At 48.3% G+C, this 24,030-nt stretch overlaps 1 protein-coding gene across 1 annotated transcript in view; it reads right to left on the reverse strand.

The window, feature by feature from the left end:
* LOC133362855 (zinc finger protein 271-like) overlaps window positions 1–17,872 on the reverse strand; it is a gene marked incomplete at its 5' end in the record, with an annotated part of 43,801 nt that extends 25,929 nt beyond the window's left edge. Inside the window, one exon of the mRNA XM_061581796.1 lies at window positions 17,084–17,872. Coding sequence (XP_061437780.1) covers window positions 17,084–17,872 — 789 coding nt within the window. The remainder of the gene's footprint in view (window positions 1–17,083) is intronic.
* Window positions 17,873–24,030: the final 6,158 nt, after the last annotated feature.

The following is a 24,030-nucleotide window of genomic DNA, read 5'->3' on the forward strand; positions in this document are numbered from 1 at the left end:
TGCTCTCGCGCGTCCCCCTTTACCCCTCCTGCGGACGTCGCTGAGAGCACCCATCTTATCTGACCAATCACTGCGCACTCGCTACGATCCTCTTTTCCCAGCTTGTGTCAGCGCGCCTACCACCGGCGCCGCGTCCATACCACGCCCACATCGCGTGCCCAACCCCCGCCCCTGATCCATCACTGTCGCGCACGTCAATACCACCACTACAGTTACACACCACACCAGGTACTCGTTTAAGGTTGAGTCGACCTAGGGGAGACTCAGAACCGGTTCAAACAATCGTCACCGGTGTTGGCCGTGAGCAGGAAGCAGACTCGAGTTTGCCGGGTTTGTAGCGCAGGCCGCTAACCACGACAGACAACGACACACGCAGAACCACGAGCAATCGCACCTCTGCAGACTGGCGTGGCTCAGCTGCTGTTGTCCCCCCAGCAGTGGCGGTATTTATACACCGCACTGGGGACTCGTTTAAAGGCTGAGTCAACCTAGACGAGGTCCAGGACCAATGCTGATATCACTCGCCACTGATGTGAGCCGTGGTGGGGAAATATTACAGCGCTCACCACTAAAATACCGCTCCACACACACATGGACACAGAAACAATTGACACACAGATACAGACAAAGATACACCGTGTAGCCTGTAACAGACTGTAGGGGCAAGTACTGTTAGCGAGCACCTATGAAGGCCGGCACGGCACACGAGGGGGTGGGTGGCCAGCACCACGCCCGACCGCCTTTGTCTCCCCAGTGGCGATGTTTACTACACACCGCACCAGGTACTCATTTGAGGCTGAGTCCACCTAGGGGATGCCCAGAACCGGTTCAGATAATCGTCACATTGGCTCTTCATTCTATTGTGTTGCACTCTCAACAATAAATTCGCAACTTGCCAAACATGCTTCAGACAGCTGATGCACAACTCAAATGATTTTGTAGAAATTAATGCCAATTGACAGAGCCGGCAAGAAAGATGTGGCTGACATTCAAATTGTGGACTGCCATTCAGATGACTTGTCTACAACTTTGCAGCTGCCCCTCGACTGGCTGAATAGTTTTGCAACACAAATCTCCCTCGATAAAGAGACTTGTAGTCTGAACAAACCATCACCTGCATGAAAATAAAGACAATGAATTGATGGATTGAATATTTAATTTGTTGGTTAACAAATGAATGCAATCTATAGCCAACATTTGCATATATATAATAAAACATTATTTACATCTAAAACAACAACAACAACCATACATTGGAGTTAACTGCTTGTTTTCATGAATTATAGTTTTTTAACAAAACAAGCATAACTAGAATGTGTTGCTTTGGAAAAAAGAAAGAAAAGCCCAAATTCGGTGACCACTTTTAACCGATTCAACAACGAACAAGAGAGCGGCTTGTAGCTGCCCTGCTGCAAGTGAATATTGCCGCTGCCACCTTTGAGTTTTCCCTACATCACGGTTCAGAGTTATAGATGCAGTCATTGAAGAAGTGCCAATTCCTGCTTTGGTTCACCAAACAACATTAACCTGGAATTGTTACGTAACAATATCTTATTAAAACATGCCTTTGCATTTAGAGTAATTGCTGCGGGGAAAAATAAAAAACGTGTGATAGGAATGCAAATATGTTTATACAATCTGCTCATTAGTACGCTTCAGCCAAGCGCTCACGCGTTTGCTTGTTCTGTCAATAACCTTCACTTAGAAATGAGATTGTCATCGACCAAAACAAACAACAACAAAATAGTGGAAATACATAGGCTCCTCACCATTAAACAAATGTTCATGGCGATGCCGAGCGCCATTTGAATTAGCTTCTTCTTTGGTTTAGAGCCAGTGGTTCTTAACCTGGGTTCCATCGAACCCCAAGGGTTCGGTGAGTCAGTGTCAGGGGTTCGGCGGAGGTTAAGACACACACCCGACTCGTATGATTGTGCACCAGTAAAACATGTACCTATGTTTGGAATTTGAAAAAATCATATTTTATTTTTCCAATTAATAAGGGTTCGGTGAATGCGCACGTGAAACTGGTGGGGTTCGGTACCTCCAAAAATGTTAAGAACCACTGGCGCTCTAGACACAAACCGTAAATACGCAACTCGTAAAACGTCGATGGTGGCGTCAACAAGGATGAAGGTAAAGGTACAGCCCTGCAATTTCTTCAGTCGTGCCAAAGCGCTGGCAACATGGCGCCCCCAACGTAGGGAGCTCCGGATAGCCCCTTAACCTGCCCTTTCTACGCCGGCCGCGTATCTTAGAAGAGGTGGGGGGGCGGGGGTTAACCCACAATTCTACCCCCTGCTAGATAACATGTGACCTGCCAATCGACTGACTGGTGGTGATGCAGCACAATGCATGCTGGCTGGGTGGACAGCAGAGGCAGGGGTCATTGAAGAAACTTTACACCGCCTCCCCCCCCACACACACATTGATCCTCTCTGCTGTGCCAGGAGATCGAACTGGCGACCTCTTTGGTGTGTGTTATGCGTGTGTGTGCGTGCGTGTGTGTGTGGTGTGGTGTGTGTCTGTGCGTGTGTGTGTGTGCGTGTGTGTGCGTGTGTGTGTGCGTGTGTGTGCGTGTGTCTGTGCGTGTGTCTGTGTGTGTGCGTGTGTGTGCGTGTGTCTGTGGTGTGCTGTGTGTGTGTGTGTGTGTGCGTGTGTCTGTGTGTGTGCGTGTGTTGTGTGTGTGCGTGTGTGTGTGGTGTGTGCGTGTGTGTGCGGTGTGTGCGTGTGTGTGCGTTGTGTGTGCGTGTGCGTGTGTGTGTGTGTGCGTGCGTGCGTGTGTGTGCGTGTGTGTGTGCGTGTGTCGTGTGTGTGCGTGCGTGTGTGTGTGCGTGTGTGTGCGTGTGTGCGCGTGTGTGGTGTGTGCGTGTGTGTGCGTGTGTGTGCGTGTGTGCGTGTGTGTGTGTGCGTGTGTGTGTGTGTGTGTGCGTGTGTGTGCGTGTGTGTGTGCGTGTGTGTGTGCGTGTGTGTGCGTGTGTGTGCGTGTGTGTGCGCGTGTGTGTGTGGTGTGTGCGTGTGTGTGTTGTGTGTGCGTGTGTGTGTGCGTGTGTGTGCGCTGTGTGTGCGTGTGTGCTGTGTGTGCGGCGTGTCGTGTGTGCGTGTGCGGTGTGTGTGGCGTGTGCGTGTGGCGTGCGTGAGGTGAGTGCGTGTGTGAGTGTGGGTGGGGTGCGTGTGTGGTTTGTGCGTGTGTGTGTGTGTGTCGTGTGTGTGTGGTGCGTGTGTGTTGTGTGTGTGTGCGTGTGGGTGTGCGGGTGTAGGTGTGCGCGGTGTGTCGTGTGTGCGGTGTGGTGTGTGCGTGTGGTGTGTGCGTGTGTGTGTGCGTTTCTGTGTCGTGTGCCGGTGGCGTGATGTGTGCGTGTGCGTGTGTGCGTGTGTGTGTGCGTGTGGTGTGTGTGTGCGTTGTGTGTGTGCGGTGGTGTCGTGGTTGTGTGTGTGGTTGTGCGTGTGTGTGTGCGTGTGTGTGCGTGTGAGATGCGGCATATGAAATGGAACGCCATCAAAAGACGAGAACGAGGAAGCGGCTTCCTTCGGTCACCGTTAGCTGCCCCAGGCACATGTGACACGGACACTCGGTGATATTTACTGGCTGGTGGCGCCGGCCGGCGCTCGGGGTGGGCGCCCCGTGCTCCGAGTCTTCCTCGCCGATCGTGGAGAGCGTGGGGGGGCGCGGCGGGGGCCGCCCGCGGGGGTGTTGTCCGTCGCCCGTCGCCACGGCCACGTCGACCCCCTCGCGGCAAGCGCCGCCGCCGTCGCCGCCGGCCTACCCTCGACTCCGTCCAAGTTGGGCGTCCGGCACGGGCTCGAGCGGTCCAGAGCCTCGGACCGGCCGTCACCGTCACCTGCAAGAGATGGCGACGTCTTCACCGCCGCGGCGCTATCCCGTCGTCATCGCCGTGAGCCGTGGCCAATCCGATGGTCGAGTGCCGTGATCCGTGCTGAACCAGGGCCGGATCAGAGAGCCTCCCCTAGCACCCTAGTGGAGGAACTGGGGCCAGATGAGTTGTGGATGATAGCGCTGGGGGGGATATCCCTGACAAGTCCGGGTGAAGGGGCCGTTGGCCCTTCAAGTGTTACATACGCGGCCTGTGACTGACAAAGTTGAATCAATAAGCGTGCCTCCGATTACGTGCGCGTCCCATTTGAACCCACTACACGTGCAACTGAAATACACAGCACCCATGACACAGGTCCTGTGATTTTGGTCTATTTAACGTGTCATTTTAAATCCTTTATATTAAGTTCACTTGCTTGCTTGCTTGCACGCTTACGACCGTGCAAATCTTTTGGTCGTTTTTTAACCCACTTCCCGTGATCCAATCGAGCTGACATTGTGCACACAGACTCGTTGTTGCGTGACGATTTATTTTCGTGAAAATTTCTTTCCAAAATTTTCCACTTGTAGGAAAAAAAATGTTTCACTAACACAATCGTATATTTTCCTAAACACAGAAAATGATTCAAGAAAACAACAAAAATGTACAATATAAACAATCATACAAAAACTGAAAACCTTATAATCCTTATATACGACTTCCCTTATATTTAATTTAAAATACCAATGTGATGAAAATGAAACTCTTACTCACGAAAAACAGAAATGAATAATAAAATAAACCGATGCCACGCATATAAAGGATTATAGTGAAAAACTTTTTTTTACGGGTTAATTTTTGTTGTTGTTTTCTCTCTTGTTTTTCGCTTGCTTGGCTCAATTCTACATCCATTTTCAGCCGGATAATCCAGATAGATAACATACACACGTACACGTGAAAAAGCCACTCGGAAATAAATAGCGCGGCACGTAACGTGGCTCCGGATAACATGAGGCAAGGCCCAAATGGTGAGCTTTTAAACGTTCTCACTGAAGGCGATGGTCAACGAGCGTCATTTATCAATTGGTAGGCTTTGGAATTTTTAGATTTGAAGCTTTCGTGACTGCAAGGATTCATATTCTTAGGTTTTTTCGGTAAAGTCACGTAGGTAAAAATAAAATTGATACAGCTGTCGTGGCTGTGACGGTTCCACCTGAAGACGGAAGCTTGTGTTGCCTCCAAAACGTCGTGATTTTAATTTTATTTTGCTTTTATTAATTTTAATTTTTTTTACCTACGTGACTTTACCGAAAAAACCTAAGAATATGAATTCGATTTTTTTTTCATGTTGGATTTCTCACAACCGGCATTTAATTGAACACATTTGCCAGGAAATGTTGCCACCTCGTAGCACGGGATTCTGCCAACTCACAATAGCGCCTTCCCACCGCTCCTCTCCCATGGTGTTGTTATTGTCCGTCCGCAAATTACCGGCGCAAAATGGAACTTGATTTCGAGGCCGGACGCTGAAGAAGTGAAGGGTTCGTGTGTGCGGCGCGCTAAACGCTGCTCACCTTCTGGACTGCTGCTGCAGTCGATTGTTGGGCTCCAAGAAACAGCAAGGCCTCTGCAAAAGATCAACGGGGGCACGCCACCGCCATTCACGCACTGCGCATTCACGATCGCGTGCGGACGGGCAAGGCGCTGCGTAAGTGCCCGTTAAATGTGTTAGTTAATCATACACTTTGGTTTTTTCGGTAAAGTCACGTAGTTAAAGAATAAAATAAATGGGAAAAAAAATGTACCCGTAAAAACAAAGTTTTTCACTATAAATCCTTTATATGCGTGGCATCGGTTATATTTTATTATTCATTTCTGTTTTTCTTGAGTAAGAGTTTCATTTTTATCACATTGCTATTTTAAATTAAATATGAATTTTTTTTTCCTAAAAAGTATAAAATTTTGGAAAAAATTTTTCACGAAAATCAAGCGTCACGCACAACGAGTCTGTGTGCAAAATGTCAGCTCGATTGGATCACGGGAAGTGGGTTAAAAAACGACCGAAAGATTTGCACGGTCGTAAGCGCGCAAGCAAGCAAGCAAGTCAACTTAATATAAAGGATTTAAAAACAACTAAATTGAATCGTTTCGGAGGCAACACGAGCTTCCGTCTTCAGGTGGAACTGTCACAGCAGAATTACTACATCAAGTGAAGACAACTCTAAGAGACACGAGATTATATACAGCCTGAGGGGGGCCAGGGGGGGCCGTGGGTGGGGGGGACAAGCTGGTGGGGGGGAGGGGCCAGGGTGGGTCGTGGGTGGGGGGGGGGACAAGCTGGTGGGGGGGAGGAGCCAGGGTGGGTGGGGGGGGGACAAGCTGGTAACATCATTTCTTATGATGCAGAAGATGGCCAGTGAGTTAAAACGGGGGGGCGGAATTTTTATTTAATTTTTTAACTACGTAACCAAAGAGTGTGAAAGAGCGCCAGCTCTCTGCACAAGGGGGATTGTGGACTGGCTCTGACGGGTGCCGCTGCAAGCTTACAAAGAGCTTGAGTGCCCAAGCGCGTGCAGAGATTTCTGGAGCGAGACTCCCCCAAATCCTTTCAAAACGCCGTCGCGTGCCGTATTAGGAGCGAGTTGTTTATCAGCTAAAGGATATTTTCAGACGCTACGGGCTGTGCGTGTGCCTGCCGAGTTTTATTTTATTTTCTGAAAAATAAACGCCGTACATTCTTCTGATGTGAATAGACACACACATTGTGCCAACATGGCTCCGGATGACATTTAGCCAAGGCCGACATGCTGAGCTTTCAAAGTTTCTCACTGAAGGCGATAGTGACCGAGCGTTAATTATACAGACTGGTCGGCATTGGAATTCTTTTTTACATTTTGGATTTCCCACAACCGGCATTTAATTGAACACTCGCCGCATCCCGACTGTTTTAGCATTTGCCAGGAAATATGGCCACCTCAGAGCAGAGGTCGCAAACGGGTTTTGATTCCTTACCCGTACCCGGCCGCACCAGGGTCGCAAACGGGTACCCGTACCCGGCCGTACCTGTACCCTACCCGTACCTGGCTGGGTACGGGTATCGGGTACCTGATTGCGACCTCTGGGATGAAACCATGTTGTAGGCGCGGGTGGGTTGATTCTAGGAACTTGAATTGTGAGAAGAGACAAGACGTTGGGAAATGAGTGACAAGCGGTGACTCACCAGTGACTCACGTTCTACCCATACCCGGCCGGTCACGGGTAGCCGGGTATCGGGTAGGGTACGGGTATCGGTAGGGTACGGGTATCGGGTACGCGGTTGTGACCTCTGCCTCAGAGCACGGCATTCTGCCAACGCACAACACCGCCTTCCCACTGCTCCTCTCCCATGGGGTGTTGTTGTTGTTGTTGTCTAAATGTTGTTGTCTAGATGTTGTTGTCTAGATGTTGTTGTTGTTGTCTAAATGCACCGCAAAGTCACGACATCCGCTCAGTCTGCAAATTACCGGCGCAAAACGGAACTTGATTTTGATGCAGTAATTTTTATCTGTGACGGAGACTTGTGTTGCCTCCGAAACGTCGTGATTTATTATTTTATTTTATTTCCATTATTACTTTTATTAACTTTTAATTTTTTTTTTTACCTACGTGGTGACTTTACCGGAAAAAAAAAAAACCTAAGAGTTTGATGATTTTGAGGCCGGATTGCTGAACAAATGAAGGGTTCGCGTGTGTGACGCGGTAAACGCTCACCTTCCAGACGTCTGCTGCTGCTGCTGTCGATTGAAATTGTCGTTGCCCTGCAAAAGATCAACGGGGGCACGCCACCGTCATTCACGCACTTCGAACTCACGATCGCGTGCGGGCAAGCGCCGCGTATGTGCACGTTAAATCTGTTAGTTTTGTATATCGCCAGCGCGAGACATTTTCTTCACTTCCATTCTCACCACGGAAGATTGCAACATTCACCGTTTTGTTTAGTAACAGGAGCAATCCGTACGCAGCAGGGTCATTGTGCCGACGTCTGTCCATGAATGGGCACGCAGACCCCTTGTGCAGAGAGCGCACGCACGCTCGCTTGCACGCACGCACGCACGCTCGCACGTTTGAAGAAGGGTCCTCGCTGGTACCACGGGTTTCGTGTTCTTTAAACATGTGTAACGTGAGGATATATCCGGCTCACTGACCTATCACAACTCGTCACGATGATTGGCTCTACCGGTCCTGGTCCACAGCCAATGGGGGGAAGCCTAGGGGCGTGGCCCTGACGTCATGGCAAGCTGACAGCTGTTTGTAGATGATTGGTTCTGCTGGCTTTAGCCACGGCCAATGGGGAGACGAGTCAGGGGCGTGGTCCCGGGAGCCTACGATGGAGTCTGGAAGAATCCATGGAGGCTAACCAGGTTTGGTGGAAACGTACCACGTGACCCGGGTATTAAATAGGGGTGGAGACGAGCGACACGTGGTCAGAACGGGAACGAACGGAGGAAGGGGGCCACGCGGGAGCGGGGCTCCGGGTTGCCACGTGGCAGTGCGTCTCTCTCTGTCTGTCTGTCCCTCTCACGCTGCCTGTCAGCAGCGTGAAGGAAAGCTGTTCATGAAAAGTGAAATAAAGACCAGATTCCAGGAGTCGCCTCAATGACCATTATTACACGTATATTAAGCTCGCCAAAAGGAGTGCTCGGATCTCAGCGAGCGTTTAATACGCGTGGCACCACGATTCGTACCTTCGAATGTGCCTCCTCATTATATCCGCTTCTCTGAGTCTCTTAAGCATCTGCCACCAGCAGATCGCAGGTACGCGTGGGAACCCACCCACCCCCCCTTCGTGCTGCTGATTGAGGGACGTTGGTTTGCGTAGAGGTCGAACCATGAACCTCTCCGATTCAGTTGCTTTGTCTTCTTGGTTCTTTCGGTAAAGTCATGTAGAAGGGAAGTAATAAAATAATAAAAATAAAACATAATAATATTTTATTACTTCCCTTCTACGTGACTTTAGCGAAAGAACCAAGAAGATGAATCCCTGCAGTCACGAAAGCTTTAAATCAGTTGCTTTATATTATAATTGATAACCGGAGTAAAATGCATGCAGATGAAATTTCGGCAAACTCAATCGACCGTACACAATGCGCCTATATTTTATACTTGATTGCAATTTAATTTCGCGGACAGTCTACGGAGATATGCGTGGAAAAAAACACGTCATTCCCCCCTCCCCGCGCACGCTGCATTGTGCGTAGGGGGGCGGATGACGATTCGTGACGGATGATTGATTCTCAAGATTTCTTAAGTTATTGCCGCGGCAGTGAAAGTTCAGCGGGGAGTGCTTGGCGGGCCTCCCCGGGCCCGTGCGGTCATTTTCAAAAGGGGGCCGTCTTGCGTCGGCGCATCACCTACCTGTGTGAGGTCGTGCCGGCCAGGCACACGGCGCAGAGGGTGGCGACGCGGGGGCTTGCCAAGCGCCGGCGTTGCCGCGCCCGCCGCCTCCGAGGGCAGGAAGGACTTGTCCTCGTAGGCGTTGGGCGCGGTGGCGGATGCCGCCTCGCCGCCGGAGCGGGCGGCCGCCCCCGGCTCGTCACGCGCCGGCGTCCTGGCCGCGCCGCAGTGGTAGGTGCGTAACTCCTTGTTCTCCCGCTTGCAGCGCAGCACCACCGCCACCGCGGCCACGTTCAGGACGCACGACGCCACGGCCAGCGCCACGACCGCGACGAACGGCGTCGCGAAGGCGCCGTCGCCGTCGTCGCCGTCGTCCCCGTCGCTGTCGTCCGGGAGCCGGCCCTCGGGGCGCGCGTCCGTGACGAACGGCGTCGCGAAGGCATCGTCCCCGTCCCCGTCGTCGTCCCCGCCGTCGTCATCCGGGAGCCGGCCCTCGGGGCGCGTGTCCGTGACGCGCACCGTGAACGTCTTGACCGACACGAGCGGCGGCGCTCCGTCGTCCCGCGCCACCACCGTCAGGTTGTACTCGGCGGCGGCGGTCGCCCCGCGGTCCAGCCGCGTCGCCGTTGCCAGCGCGTACACCTCGCCCCCGTCCCAGGCGCGGAGCGTGAACGGCGGCGCCGCGCCGGGCCCCGCGGCCGACGCGCCCTCGAGCGTGCAGGTCACGCGCCCGTTGGCGCCCGAGTCTCGGTCCCGGATGCGGACGAAGGCCACGACGTGGCCGGGCGATGCCCCCCGGGACACGCCGACGACGGCGGCCGCGGAGTCCGCCGCGGCGTCGCCGGTCGGGCCGAGCAGCCGCACGACGGGCGCGTTGTCGTTCACGTCCAGGACGCGCACCAGCACCGTGGCGTAAGCGGGGACGGAGTCGGGCCCCCGGTCGCGCGCCCGCACGTGCATCTCGTGGGAGTCGGCCTCCTCGTGGTCCAGGGCCCCCACGAGGGTGACTAGGCCCGAGCGCGAGTCAACCGCGAAGAGGGTGCGCGCCGTCTCGTGCGCCCCCAGCATCGCCGCGTACTCCACCTCCCCGTTGGCGCCATCGTCCGGGTCCCACGCGTGGAGCCGCGCGACCAGCGTGCCCGCCGGCGCGTCCTCGGGCACCAGCGCCCGGTACACGGGCCGCTCGAAGGCGGGCGCGTTGTCGTTGGTGTCGAGGAGGCGCACGGTGAGCAGGACCGTGCCGCTGAGCGGCGGGCGGCCCCCGTCCAGCGCGGTGAGCACGTACTCGTGCGCGGCCCGGCGCTCGCGGTCCAGGGCGCGGCGCACCACCAGCACGGGCGACAAAGCGCCGCCGCCGCCGTCGCGCGTCTCCAGGGCGAAGGCGCCGTCGTCGGGCTCCATGGCGTAGCCCCGCAGCGCGTTGGCGCCGGTGTCGGGGTCGCGGGCGCCGTCCAGCGCGAAGCGCGTGCCGACCGCGGCGCTCTCGGCGACCTCGAGGAGGGCGCTCTCGGCCGGGAAGCGCGGCGCGTGGTCGTTGACGTCCAGCACGTCGACGACGACGCGCACCAGCTCGGCGGGCCGCTCCAGGACGGCGCCGAGCAGCAGGGAGCAGCCCGAGCCAGCAGCGCTCGCCCGGCGGCACGCGGCCTCGCGGTCGAGGCGCCGGCGCACCCACACCTCGCCGCTGTCGGCGCTCACGGCGAGGTAGTCGGAGCCGTTGGTGCCCCGCAGCGCTCGGAATCGGCGCGCTCGGAATTGCTCGGCGGTGAGGCCCAGGTCGCGGGCCAGTTTCCCCACCAGCGTCCCCGGCGGCTCCTCTTCGCGGACCGAGTAGCGCGGGGGCGCCGGCGGGGAGCGGCGGGCGGAGGCGGCGACGGTGACGGCGCAGCACAGGCAGACGAGGGCGGCGCCGAGAGGATCCATTTGTCCGGGTCGGGGCGAGCCGGGGCACGAGCTGCGTGCGTGGACGGCGCCGGCCGAGGAGTCGGAATTGCTGGGGAGACGAAGGGGGGAGAGGGTCGAGCAGGAATAAGGCAACGCTTGATAACAAGTATAACCCGCAAAAACAAAATTTTGGGAAAAAATTTTTCACGAACATTAATTGTCACGCACAACGAGTCTGTGTGCAAAATGTCAGCTCGATTGGATCACGGGAAGTGGGTTAAAAAACGACCGAAAGATTTGCACGGTCCTAAGCAAGCAAGCAAGTGAACTTAATATCAAGGATTTAAAAACGACGACGTGGGGAAGCAGGTGATGGGGGGGAAGAACTGTTCGTTGTGATTTTTTTATTCGGATATTTTAAGTTGTGTAAATGAAATTGTGACCGGAAAATGGAAAAATTGACGATGCATAATCAATAGCGAGACTAGCTTCACTACCCGGTTTCGCCTGGGGGCTTGGATGAACCACGCCCGGCCGCCTTTGTCCCCCCACTGGCGATGTTCACACACCACGCCAGTTACTCGTTTGAGGCTGAGTCGACCTAGGGGAGGCCCAGGAGCGGTTAAAATAATCGTCACCGGCGGTGGCCGTGAGCGGGAATCGAACTCGGGTCGCCGGTTTCGTAGCGCGGCGTAGCGCTACCCGCTACACTACATTGCGTTACGCTTCCACGTGCGCGGATTTGACATCACAACTCACTTGCCGTGCAAAAAATAACTGCATTATTGAGTTCCAACCCCCAAAAAAGAGTATTTTTATAATTTGTACACGGTGTCCAGTTTGGAAAGTACCCACATGGCAAATTTCAAGTTTGTTGCATGTCGGGAAGTACGCTAAACATTTTGAACAAACACAATCACGACTTTGCCTTTTATATGAATGGAGATGTGATCTTGGCCTTGTCAAGTTGCTTGAGATGACGCGCTCGACGGCCATCAATGAATAGAGTGCCACGGTGAAATGCGGCGAAGTGTTTGACATACTTTAGTGCAAGCCGCCTCGTTGCTAGACACAAACATCAAGTGTTTATAACACTGGTCAACAACAACAACAACATGTTTTTCTGGCCTGGACCTTTGCAGCAGTGTATAGTGTAAGTGTATAGTAGTGAATAGTGTAGTGTATAGTAGTGTTTCGTGTAGTGTATAGTAGTGTATAGTGTAGTGTATAGTAGTGTATAGTGTAGTGTATAGTGTAGTGTATAGTAGTGTATAGTGTAGTGTATAGTAGTGTATAGTAGTGTATAGTGTAGTGTATCGTGTAGCAGTGTATAGTGTAAGTGTATAGTAGTGAACAGTGTAGTGTATAGTAGTGTATAGTGTAGTGTATCGTGTAGAAGTGTATAGTGTCACGGCAAGCCTCGGGGTCACTTGCTGGAGTTCTTCCATTACTCGTACGGTACATAGAATTTTTCGGTAAAGTCACGTAGGTAAAAAATTAAAATTTATAAAAGTAAAATAAGTTACTTGATACAGTAAGCGTGCTGTGATGGTTCCACCTGAAGACGGAAGCTTGTGTTGCCTCCGAAACGTCGTGATTTTATTTTATTTTATTTTACTTTATTAATTTTAATTTTTTTACCTACGTGACTTTAGCAAAAAAACCTAAGAATATGAATCCTTGCAGTCAAGAAAGCTTCAAATCTAGAAATAGTAGGGTACATCTTCTTGGTTCTTTCGGTAAAGTGACGTAGAAGGAAAATAATAAAATAATAAAAATTAAACAATAAAAAAATATATATTGTTAATAAAATAAAACATAATAATATATTATTTTATTGCTTTATTTATTTATTTTATTATTTCCTTTCTACGTGACTTTACCGAAAAAACCTAAGAATATGAATCATTGCAGTCACGAAAGCTTCAAATCTAGAAATAGTAGGATACATCTTCTTGTTTCTTTCGGTAAAGTGACGTAGAAGAAAAATAATAAACTAATAAAAATAAAACATTAAAAATATATTCTATTATATTATTAATGAAAATAATAAAATAAAAATAAAACATGAAAAAAAATATTGTTATATTATTAATAAAAATAATAAAATAATAAAAATGAAACATTAAAAGATATTATATTATTTTATTATGTTTTACTTTTTATTTTATTATTTCCCTTCTACGTGACTTTACCGAAAAAACCTAAGAATATGAATCCTTGCAGTCACGAAAGCTTCAAATCTACAAACAGCAGGGTACATTTCATTAACGCGTGTGTTTTAAAAAAGTTAGTAACATTACTCATCACGTCCATATCCAACAACGCCGAGTGGCTAAGACATGTGGACGAGATCAAGTTGTCTGTCAAGAGCGTGAGCGCTGAGTAGCACAGGGAGGAGGAGACGCGTGTTTGGCCACGTACCCGCTACGGGATTCACCAGCCGCCGTCGAACCTGCAGCAGCAGCAGTTGGTGTAGAGCAACACAAACAATGTCGAGCAAAGCGTCGTAAGGAAGGCAAACGAGAGAGAGGTGAGAGAGAGGAGACGCCTGGGGCGTTGAAACGAACGTCGCAGCTGTTGCTGAGGTCACGTTCTGACCACGTAGGCGGGTGAGTTGACCGGCGGCAGCAGCAGCAGCCAATGGGAGGGAGGCGTGACGCACGCGCGGCTCTCAGCCAATCAGGGCTCTGTCCGCCCGTGGCGCGTGCTGCCCACCCACCCGGCCAACATGGCGGCCTGGCACGACGGACGATTTGGTTGTCAGCGATCTGGAGTTGACGTTGACGTCACTGCAGCGATCCGTACTCTTTGGTTCTTTTGGTAAAGTCACGTAGGTAGCAAAACAATGTTCTCGCTGTGGTTTTCCCACCTGATGATGATGATGATTGCTTGTGTTGCAATCGAAACGTCGTGCTTTAGTTTTGTTTATTAAATCTTTTTTTATTAAGTTCACTTGCTTGCTTGCGCGCTTACGACCGTGCAAATCTTTCGGTCGTTTTTTAACCCACTTCCCGTGATCCAATCGAGCTGACATTTTGCACACAGACTCGTTGTGCGTGACAATTTATTTTCGTGAAATTTTTTTTCAAAAATTTTCCACTTTTTAGGAAAAAATTTTTTTCATATTTAATTTAAAATATCAATGTGATAAAAATGAAACTCTTACTCAAGAAAAACAGAATTGAATAATAAAATAAAACCGATGCCACGCATATAAAGGATTTATAGTGAAAAACTTTGTTTTTACGGGTTAATTTTTTTTATACCTATGTGGCTTTAGCGAAAGAAACAGAGTATTTATCAGCATATTTGCATTGTTGTTACTAAGATGGGACTGTGTGCTTGTGTGTGTGTACGCAACCAGCAACACGGCTTACCCACAGCAAGGAATTGTTGAGGTGTTTTTCTTTCTATTACGTGCTTTTGAGTTCAAAATAATGTATTTCCATGTTGTGTAACGTCAACTGATTTAAAGCTTTCGTGACTGCAGGGATTCATCTTCTTGGTTCTTTCGGTAAAGTCATCACGTAGAAGGAAAATAATAAAATAATAAAAATTAAACATAATAAAATAATTACTTTATTTAAATAAAATAATTACTTTATTTTATGTTTTATTTTTATTATTTTATTATTTTCCTTCTACGTGAAGACTTTACCGAAAGAACCAAGAAGAAAATAATTATTTTATAATTATTTTATTATGTTTTATTTTTATTATTTTATTAAATAATTTATTATGCTTTATTTAGATTATTGTATTACTTCCCTTCTACGTGATGACTTTACCGAAAAAACAAACAACAATTCAGCTGAACATGAAACATCGTTTTTTCGTTCAAACTTTAAAACCGATAACAGAAAAAACGCAAAAAAATGTGACATTTGTAAAACACTACATGTCAAATTCGAAAAGGTTCATTAGCTGGCATAGCGAAATTAATCAATAATAAATTCCCGCTTGTCATTCACGCAGCAGATTTGCAAAAACGACATTTTTACATAAAGGACTTAACACTACTATACACTACACACTGCACTATACACTACACTACTATACACTACACACTACATATCTACACTATACACTACACTATACACTACTATACACTACATTATACACTACACTATACACTACTATACACTACTATACACTACACTATACACTACTATACACTACACTATACACTACTATACACTACACTATACACTATACTATACACTACACTATACACTATACTATACACTACACTATACACTACTATACACTACTATACACTACACTATACACTACTATACACTACACTATACACTACTATACACTACACACTACTATACACTACACTATACACTACGCTATATACTACTATACACTACTATACACTACACACTACACTACACACTAGTGCTGTACTCGTGACGAATTGGCCACGTTCTGTTTACGTGACAACCCTCACGAGTTGGCTGTGCCGGGTGTTGGCGGGTTTAACGACACAACATTGATACATCAACGCGATCTGACCCCCCCAACAAAAGCCCCCTCCATCACGAGTCAACACCGACCCCACAGAGCCGCTGAGGCTCACGCAGCGGAGTGACCGCTCACCCCCCCCCCCCCCAAACAAAACCACCACCACGCCACCAATGGAGCGAAGCAATCAAAATATTGAACGGCCACTTCAATTGGCGTAACTCGGGGACTATCGTCGTAACTCGGGGACTGCCTGTACTGCATCACGTTACATCGTATTAACAAGAAGCTTTTAAACCAAACAGTACAGTCTGCTTCACAGCGAATGTACAACATACTACAGTGTAATGTCCTTCAAAACGAGTAGGCCATTGCATGCTAGCGTCTGAGTGAAAATATAGCAAATTCTAAACATTACCTACAAACTCCACAACTAAGATGACACATCAATCATCGCCCCCCACGGGCAGCCTCTTGTCGTCCACATTAGGGCCTGTGTAGGGCCACCACCTTGTACCACACAGGGGCAGCTGCTACTTGGGGTGCTCTTCGAGTGTTTGAGACGAGATACGATACAAAACTCCCGAGTTGCCGAGGCAATTAAGCAAGCACCATATAAATGCAATTATGATGAGAACAGAGTGAATGCTTGGAGGCTAAATGGCTCTCGCTCCTGGTGAGAGATCTACCCATACACAGGTCCACAAAGACTGGCCGCTCTTACCCTGCAGGTTGAACCCAGGAACTGAGTGTTCAACTTCACATTCTTGTCATTAAAGGCCAGTGACAAAGGTGCACAGTTTCGATTTAAAGCTTTCGTGACTGCAGGGATTCATCTTCTTGGTTCTTTCGGTAAAGTCGCCACGTAGAAGGAAAATAATAAAATAATAAAAATAAAACATAATAAAATACAATTCTCACGACGTTTCGGCCACAACGCAAGCAGCCGTCTTCAGGTGGAGAACAGGTCCGTCGAGAAGGCAGAGTCTGACTTTACAGAAAGGTGCATAGCTTAGAGCGACATCGTCTCTGGCTTACACATCTCCCGGGTCTCCATTTGACTTTGTATTGTCTCGGAGGAAGTCGACCCACACCTCCACCTCCACAAACTGCTGGGAGTTGCCTCGCTCGGCCTCACAGTCAGAAGTCTCCTCCTGCTTCACGTTGCCACCATCGATGTGAAGGTCACATTTTAGAGTTGAATCTTCATCTTCACATTTCACCATCACCTCTTCACATTTAACCATCACCTCTTCATATTTCACCTCGATACCTTTCAAAGTGTCCAAGCTGGGATTGTCGTCGGTTCTTGTTTCACGAGGGATGGGCTCATTGCAGCACTTTGACTTTCACAAGCTGATTTCACACTCCACTCCTGGTGGATCTTCTGATGCTTGCGTGTTCTCTGGTGTCTTTGAAGATGTGCTGACCGTGCAAATGCCTTCCCGCACGGAGGTGCACTTGAAGGATTTCTCTCCCGTGTGTGTTCTCTGGTGTATTTTAAGAGCAGATGAATCTGCAAACGGCTTCACGCACACACTGCACTTGAAGGGTTTCTCTCCCGTATGTGTTCTCTGGTGTTTTACAAGATTATGTGACTGTGCAAATACCTTGTCACACACAGTGCACTTGAAGGGTTTCTCTCCCGTGTGTGTTCTCTGGTGTGTTTTAAGACTATATAACTGTGCAAACGCCATCCCACACACAGTACACTTGAAGGGTTTCTCTCCCGTGTGTATTTTCTCGTGTATTACAAGATTATGTGACTGTGCAAACGCCGTTCCACACACAGTGCACTTGAAGGGTTTCTCTCCTGTGTGTGTCCTCTGGTGGATCTGAAGAACTGATGGCCATGCAAACGCCACCCCACACACAGCGCACTTGAAGGGTTTCTCTCCTGTGTGTGTTCTCTGGTGTTCTTTAAGAGCAGATGACCGTGAAAATGCCTTCACGCACACACTGCACTTGAAGGCTATTTCTCCCGTGTGTGTTCTCTGGTGTTTTTTAAGAGCAGATGAATCTGCAAACGGCTTCCCGCACAGAGTACACTTGAAGGGTTTCTCTCCCGTGTGTATTCTCTCGTGTATTACAAGATTATGTGACTGTGCAAACGCCATTCCACACACAGTGCACTTGAAGGGTTTCTCTCCCGTGTGTGTCCTCTGGTGGATCTGAAGAACTGATGGCCATGCAAACGCCATCCCACACACACTGCACTTGAATGGTTTCTCTCCTGTGTGTGTTCTCTGGTGTTCTTTAAGAGCAGATGACCGTGAAAATGCCTTCACGCACACACTGCACTTGAATGGTTTCTCTCCTGTGTGTGTTCTCTGGTGCCGTGTCAAATTTCCAGTCGGATCCGTGCTGTATCCACGCTGGTCGCATTCTTGACTTGTCGTCCCGAGCTGCGCTGAGCGTCTTTGCTCCATCAGACCAATTCTGCAAGGAAGCGTCAGAGGAAGCGACAGCCGCAGACAGCAAGAAGAATATCCACACCACCTACGCATCAGTATGGAGGCACAGGGGAATGCAAATACACATAGTCACACGCGACTCACGCGTCTATGCAGTAAAACCTCGGATTGCGAGCTTAATTCGTTCCGAAAAACGTGTTTGTAATCCAAAGCACTCGTATTTCAAACTCTTCGGTTTCTTCGGTAAAGTCACGTGGGTGAAAAAGAAAACAACAAAATTAAATCACGACGTCTCAGAAGCAACACAAGCCTCCGTCTTCAGATGGAACCGTCACAGCAAAGTGACCGTGTCAAGTGAAGAGAGCCCTAAGAGACACACCACCTCATATACACCGGCTAAGGGCAGGGGGGCGGGTGACTGCAAGGGTTCATACTCCACCTGCAGACGGAGGCTCGTGTTGCCTTCAAAACGTCGTGATTTTAGTTGTTTTCTTTTCTCACCGAAGTGACTTTACCGACGGAAACCAAAGAGTAGAATCCTTGCAGTCACGATCACTTCACATCTACACGCTGACATTCCGTATACTAATAGGGTTTTTCCCTTTAAAGCTTTCGTGACTGCAGGGATTCATCTTCTTGGTTCTTTTGGTAAAGTCACATAGAAGGGAAGTAATAAAATAATAAAAATAAAACATAATAAAATAAAATAATATAATAATATAAAATAATACAATAATATAATAAAATAATATAAGAATATTATATAATAATATTATATAATAAATATTATATTATTTTATTATGTTTTTTTTTATTACTTCCCTTCTACGTGACTTTACCGAAAGAACCAAGAATAGGGTTTTCCCCCTTTTTTCTGGCAACAAACCTGACACCTTTTGCAAGGAATCATGCTTACATTAACCACAATACTTGCAGTCAAATGCAAACAATAAACAATATTCTGATAATGTATGCATTGTCTTTGAAACTGATTGGTCCACACCAGAGACAGCTTTCTTTGGAGCCTCGTCTCATACGGTGTTCGACCAGATGATGCCAAAAGGCGCACAGTTCAAGACAACGCACTACCAGAGTAATAAGGGCTCGGGGTGAGCAGCTACATCATGGGGCCTCCTTTGCCAGTGTAGTGACATAGAACGGTCACTACTGTGTCGGCCTGTACGAAGGCTGGGGGCCCCAAGGGGGTGCCTGGGGAGTCACGTGGTGGAGGGATCCGGACCTTCCCAGACGTGGGGGGAAGGGAGGCGTGGCCTGGGAAGGGAGGCGTGGCCTGGAGAGAGACAGCCACGCCGGGGAGGAGCCAGCCACGCCAAAGCAGATATAAGCGTGGTGTGAACGCAGAGCGAGGCTGTTGTACTGTACTCCGAAGTGAAGACATCATCGGTCGTCAAGTCCGAGTCGTCGTCCTGGGCCAGGCAGGCCGTTGCCTGCCTGGTCCAGTCTGTGTCGTGTTCCAGAGTGTTAGTGAGTTGAGGAAGGTGGTCACCACCTCATGTACAGCGTTATATTACTCACCGTTTAATAAATAGTGTTGCCTCCAAGCTGCGTGTGTGTGCACCTAATTCGAACCCACTACACCAGTACCAAAATATACTAATAGGGGTTTTCCCCTTTTTTCTGGCAACAAAACTGACACCTTTTGCAAGGAATCATACTTACATTAACCACAATACTTGGCGTCATCTGGTCGAACGCCATATGAAACGAGGCTATAAAGAAAGCTGTCTCTGGTGTGGACCAATCAGTTTCAAAGACAATGCATACATTATCAGAGTATTGTTTTTTGTTTGCATTTGACTGCAAGTATTGTGGTTAATGTGAGCATGATTCCTTGCAAAAGGTGTCAGTTTTGTTGCCAGAAAAAAGGTGAAAACCCCTATTAGTGAAATTATATAATTTACAAAAACCTCAAATGTGTCTTAATAGCTAGACAGCAGCACGCGTGTGTGAACAAGGGGCAGTCAAAGTGATCACCTTGGGAGTTCGTATCAGAAGCCGCCTCTCCACTCGGTCCGCTGACTGCTGCCAGAAGTGGACACCTTAGGCACTGGTGGGGTGTGCTTAACTGGCTGAGCCTGTGGAGACTGACAAGTCTGGGTTGCTGCCTCTGCCAAGGCAGGAGGATACTGTTGCACAGACTGAGGTGCATTCTGCCTGGTGCGTGAAGGAGTCTTCCAATTGTTTGGAGACTGCTGCTGCTGCTGCTGTTGCAGCTCCTCATCGTCCTGATGCATGTGTAACGGGTTCCGGAGACACTTGTAGATGTAACTTCTTTATTACAATACAACACTCCAACAGTCCTGATACTCTGTTACAGCCTAGGTACACAGCCTAGCTACACAGCCTAGATACTCTAGACACTCTACTCTGGCTACGCTCGCTCTCACAAGGTCGTAGAGTCGGGAGTTCCAGAGTCCCACCACTGGCTCTCACAGCATCCCAGGGTCTTCAGATGGCTGGTCGTGGGTCTTGGGTCTTGAGTTACAACTGGGCCCCGATCGTCCAGGGAGCTCTCCTTTTATGCCTGGTCCGACGAGGGGTGGGGCCGTGTGCGCCACCAGACATCCCACAGAGCACACACAGCCCCCCCCCCCCCCCCGTTGGCGGCGCCAAAAAGGCTTAAGCGCCTGGGAACCCAACGCCTGGCGCCCAAAGGCTTAAAAGCGTCTGGACCCCCTGGGAACCCAGTGCCTGGCGCCCAGAGGCTTACGCGTCTGGACCCACCTGGGAACCCAGAGCCTACAGCAGCCCCTCCCTTCTTATGTCACTACACATGCACTGCTCATCCATTTTGATATCTTGGAGATTTGAAGCTTTCGCGACTGCAAGGATTCATACTCGGTAAAGTCACGTAGGTAAAAAATGAAATTAAAATTTAAGAATAAAAATCACAAATCCTGCATAAATCACAAATCCTGCATAATGCACGGGCATAAGTAGTACTAATCACATTCCTGCATTTCCCATAAATATGCTAAATTCCTCTTGATATGCAAATTATTTGTCGAAGCGCCCTTTCCCCCCCTTCCAACCCAGCTTATATACATGATCCAAGCACGTGTGCTGTTTCATTCAGACGCTGTCTCCCCGACAGACCTGGTTTTCACCTGAGGACGGCTGCTTGCGTTGTGGCCGAAACGTCGTGAGAATTATTTTATTATTTTTATTTTTATTATTTTATTACTTCCCTTCTACGTGACGACTTTACCGAAAGAACCAAGAAGAAGAGAAAAATCACAACGTTTCGGAAGCAACACAAGCTTCCGTCTTCAGGTGAAACAGATATTTTGCTGTGACTGTTTCACCTGAAGACGGAAGCTTGTGTTGCATCCGAAACGTCGTGATTTTTATTCTTTTATTTTTATTAATTTTTATTTCATTTTTCACCTACATTTTACATCTCTCCCCGGCGAAGCACACACTCGGGTCTCATAGCAGAATCGGCCCAGTACCTGGCCACTAAAACAAATGGCTCAGAAAACAAATGCATGAAAATTTTTTTTTATGGGCAGCCATTGTAAGGCATGTCTTTACTTAACCAGCCAAAGAATTCTGTCTAGAACTAGCTTAGCTCTTATCTCAGAGAAAATCAGACTTACGCGCACCGAACTAGATCAGTTAGACAAGACACTCTACAAATCACACTTATCTTTGAGTGCAACAATGTCCACATCGGATTGGGAACATGTAGAAAAAATGACTGCCTCTTCAGCTGCCGCTATGTCGACTAAATGTAAGGACAACTTGATTTCCAAATTCAACCGCCTCTCAAACAAGAAACCGGACCCACACATTGAAAAGCTAGATGTTAACAAAGTCGTAATAAATCGCAGTAACAGTTCTATTTCTGAAGGTCTGAAATCCGTTTTAGCTAAAGGACTAAACTTGCAGTCACACCTAGACACATACCAGTTAATGATATAATTGCTCGAGTAGATGTAGCTCTCAAGGGCTTGAGTCACATCGCTGCAGACGTAGCAAGATCTGAAATCTCTGCAACCCTCAAAAACGCTAAGATGCCAGCTAGCAACATCAGCAAAGATGAGCGTTTTGAATTAGCTCAATTAAAAAAGAGGGATGACATTGTCATCCTCTCAGCCGACAAAGGCAATGCCACTGTCATCATGGACAAAATAGAATATAATAACAAAATTCAAGAACTACTCAACGATGGCAGCTATACAAAAATAAAAAGAGACCCCACCAACAGCCTCGTCACTAAACCAACAAAATCATTTCTGATTCAACCGCATTATTTGATCAGACCAAACAGTTCTCGTTGAAACCTTCTGCAGCCAGGCCACCAAGATTATACGGCTTGCCAAAGATACATAAAGAAGATACTCCTCTTCGTCCCATTGTCTCTACTATCAACTCCCCCACCTATAAATTGGCTCGTTTTTTGTCTGAAATCCTACGGCCTTTCACTGGAAAAACCACCTCTGCGGTACTAAACTCTACTGACCTGGTATCGACAATCAAGGGGATTGCCCTGTCCCCAGACGACCTGCTTGTCAGTTTTGATGTGGTTTCCTTATTCACCAAGGTTCCTGTACCTGACACCATCGCAATCATTGAAGACTTGGTTCATCATGGACTGAATGCTGGGGTACCCCCCCTGGTGAGACACTGCTTAACCAATACATACTTCACCTGGAATGAAACTTTCTACAAGCAAACTGAGGGCACCCCAATGGGCTCCCCCCTATCTCCGGTTGTAGCCAACATCTTCATGGAGAAATTTGAGACGGACGCCATCCAGACTGCCACTCTACGCCCGACCTTATGGAAAAGGTACGTAGACGACACTTTTGTCATCTGGCCACATGGCCGTGCTGCTCTAGACCAATTTCTCGACCACATCAACTCCATACACCCAGCCATCAGATTCACCATGGAAGTCGAAAAAGATGGCAAGCTACCCTTTTTGGATGTCCTAATCAAAAGGAGACCTGATGGTTCAATGAGCCACTCTGTCTACAGGAAAGCCACCCATACGGATGCTTACCTAAAACCGGATTCCCACCACCATCCATCCCAGAAGAATTCCCTCATCAAGACTCTATATCATAGAGCCCAATGCATCTCCGACCATGAACACATTGCCAGTGAACTCAAACACGTACGCCAAGCTCTTAAGGCTAATGGTTACTCCGACTACACAATCCGCAAAGCCATCACTCCAACCATCAAGAAGGATCCTGTTGAGGAGCCTTTCAAGACCATCACCTTACCCTACATTGCTGGGTCACAAAAAGATCTCCAAAATCCTGATTAAACACAAGATCCAGGTCCGATTCAACACAGTACATAAAATCCGTGATCTGGTACCGTCTGTAAAAGATGTGGTTCCAGACATACAGTACCCTGGCGTCTACAAACTAAGTTGCCTCTGTGGTAGCAGTTACATTGGGGAAACCAAACGACATGTCTCGGACCGCATCCGTGAACATAAAGCTGACCTGAAACACGGTAGGACAAACACCTCAGCCGTGGCAGATCACTGTTACAACTCAGTGGGCTCACATGATATTGACTTCTCCAAGACAGAGGTTCTTTGTAAGCCATCTGGCTATCATGAGAGATTCGTTCATGAGGCGATCCACATATACAAACACAGAGAAAATTTTAACCAAGAAGATGGATTCTGGCTTAGCAATCATTGGAAGGACGTAATAAACCATTTCGATACACATTAGGGTGGGTAGAATAATACATAGTGTTATATTAAAATGTATAAGGTAAAGGTTGGTTTACAGCAATACAGTATGTACATTAATGTTGGGTTTATCTATGGCAGTATATAGTACGGTATATGCTCGTGTGATGTAAGAGAATAAAGTTTAGATGGAAGCATATTGTATAATTTTTACGACGCAGAATTGTAATGTATTACTTGCTGTTAGTAACTCAGCTTATTGGAGAGTATAGTAAGTATAGTGATGGTGCTATGCAGTTTATACTTTAGTTTTTATGTAGTTTATACTTTAGTTTTCTACGTGGTTGTTGAGTAACTGCAGCTACATATCATTAACATTCCTTTCCTTTGT

The sequence above is a fragment of the Lethenteron reissneri genome, unplaced genomic scaffold (assembly GCF_015708825.2).
Source record: "Lethenteron reissneri isolate LAM-NWPU_2019-01 unplaced genomic scaffold, ASM1570882v1 scaffold_1630, whole genome shotgun sequence".
In the NCBI taxonomy this organism is placed as follows: Eukaryota; Metazoa; Chordata; class Hyperoartia; order Petromyzontiformes; family Petromyzontidae; genus Lethenteron; species Lethenteron reissneri.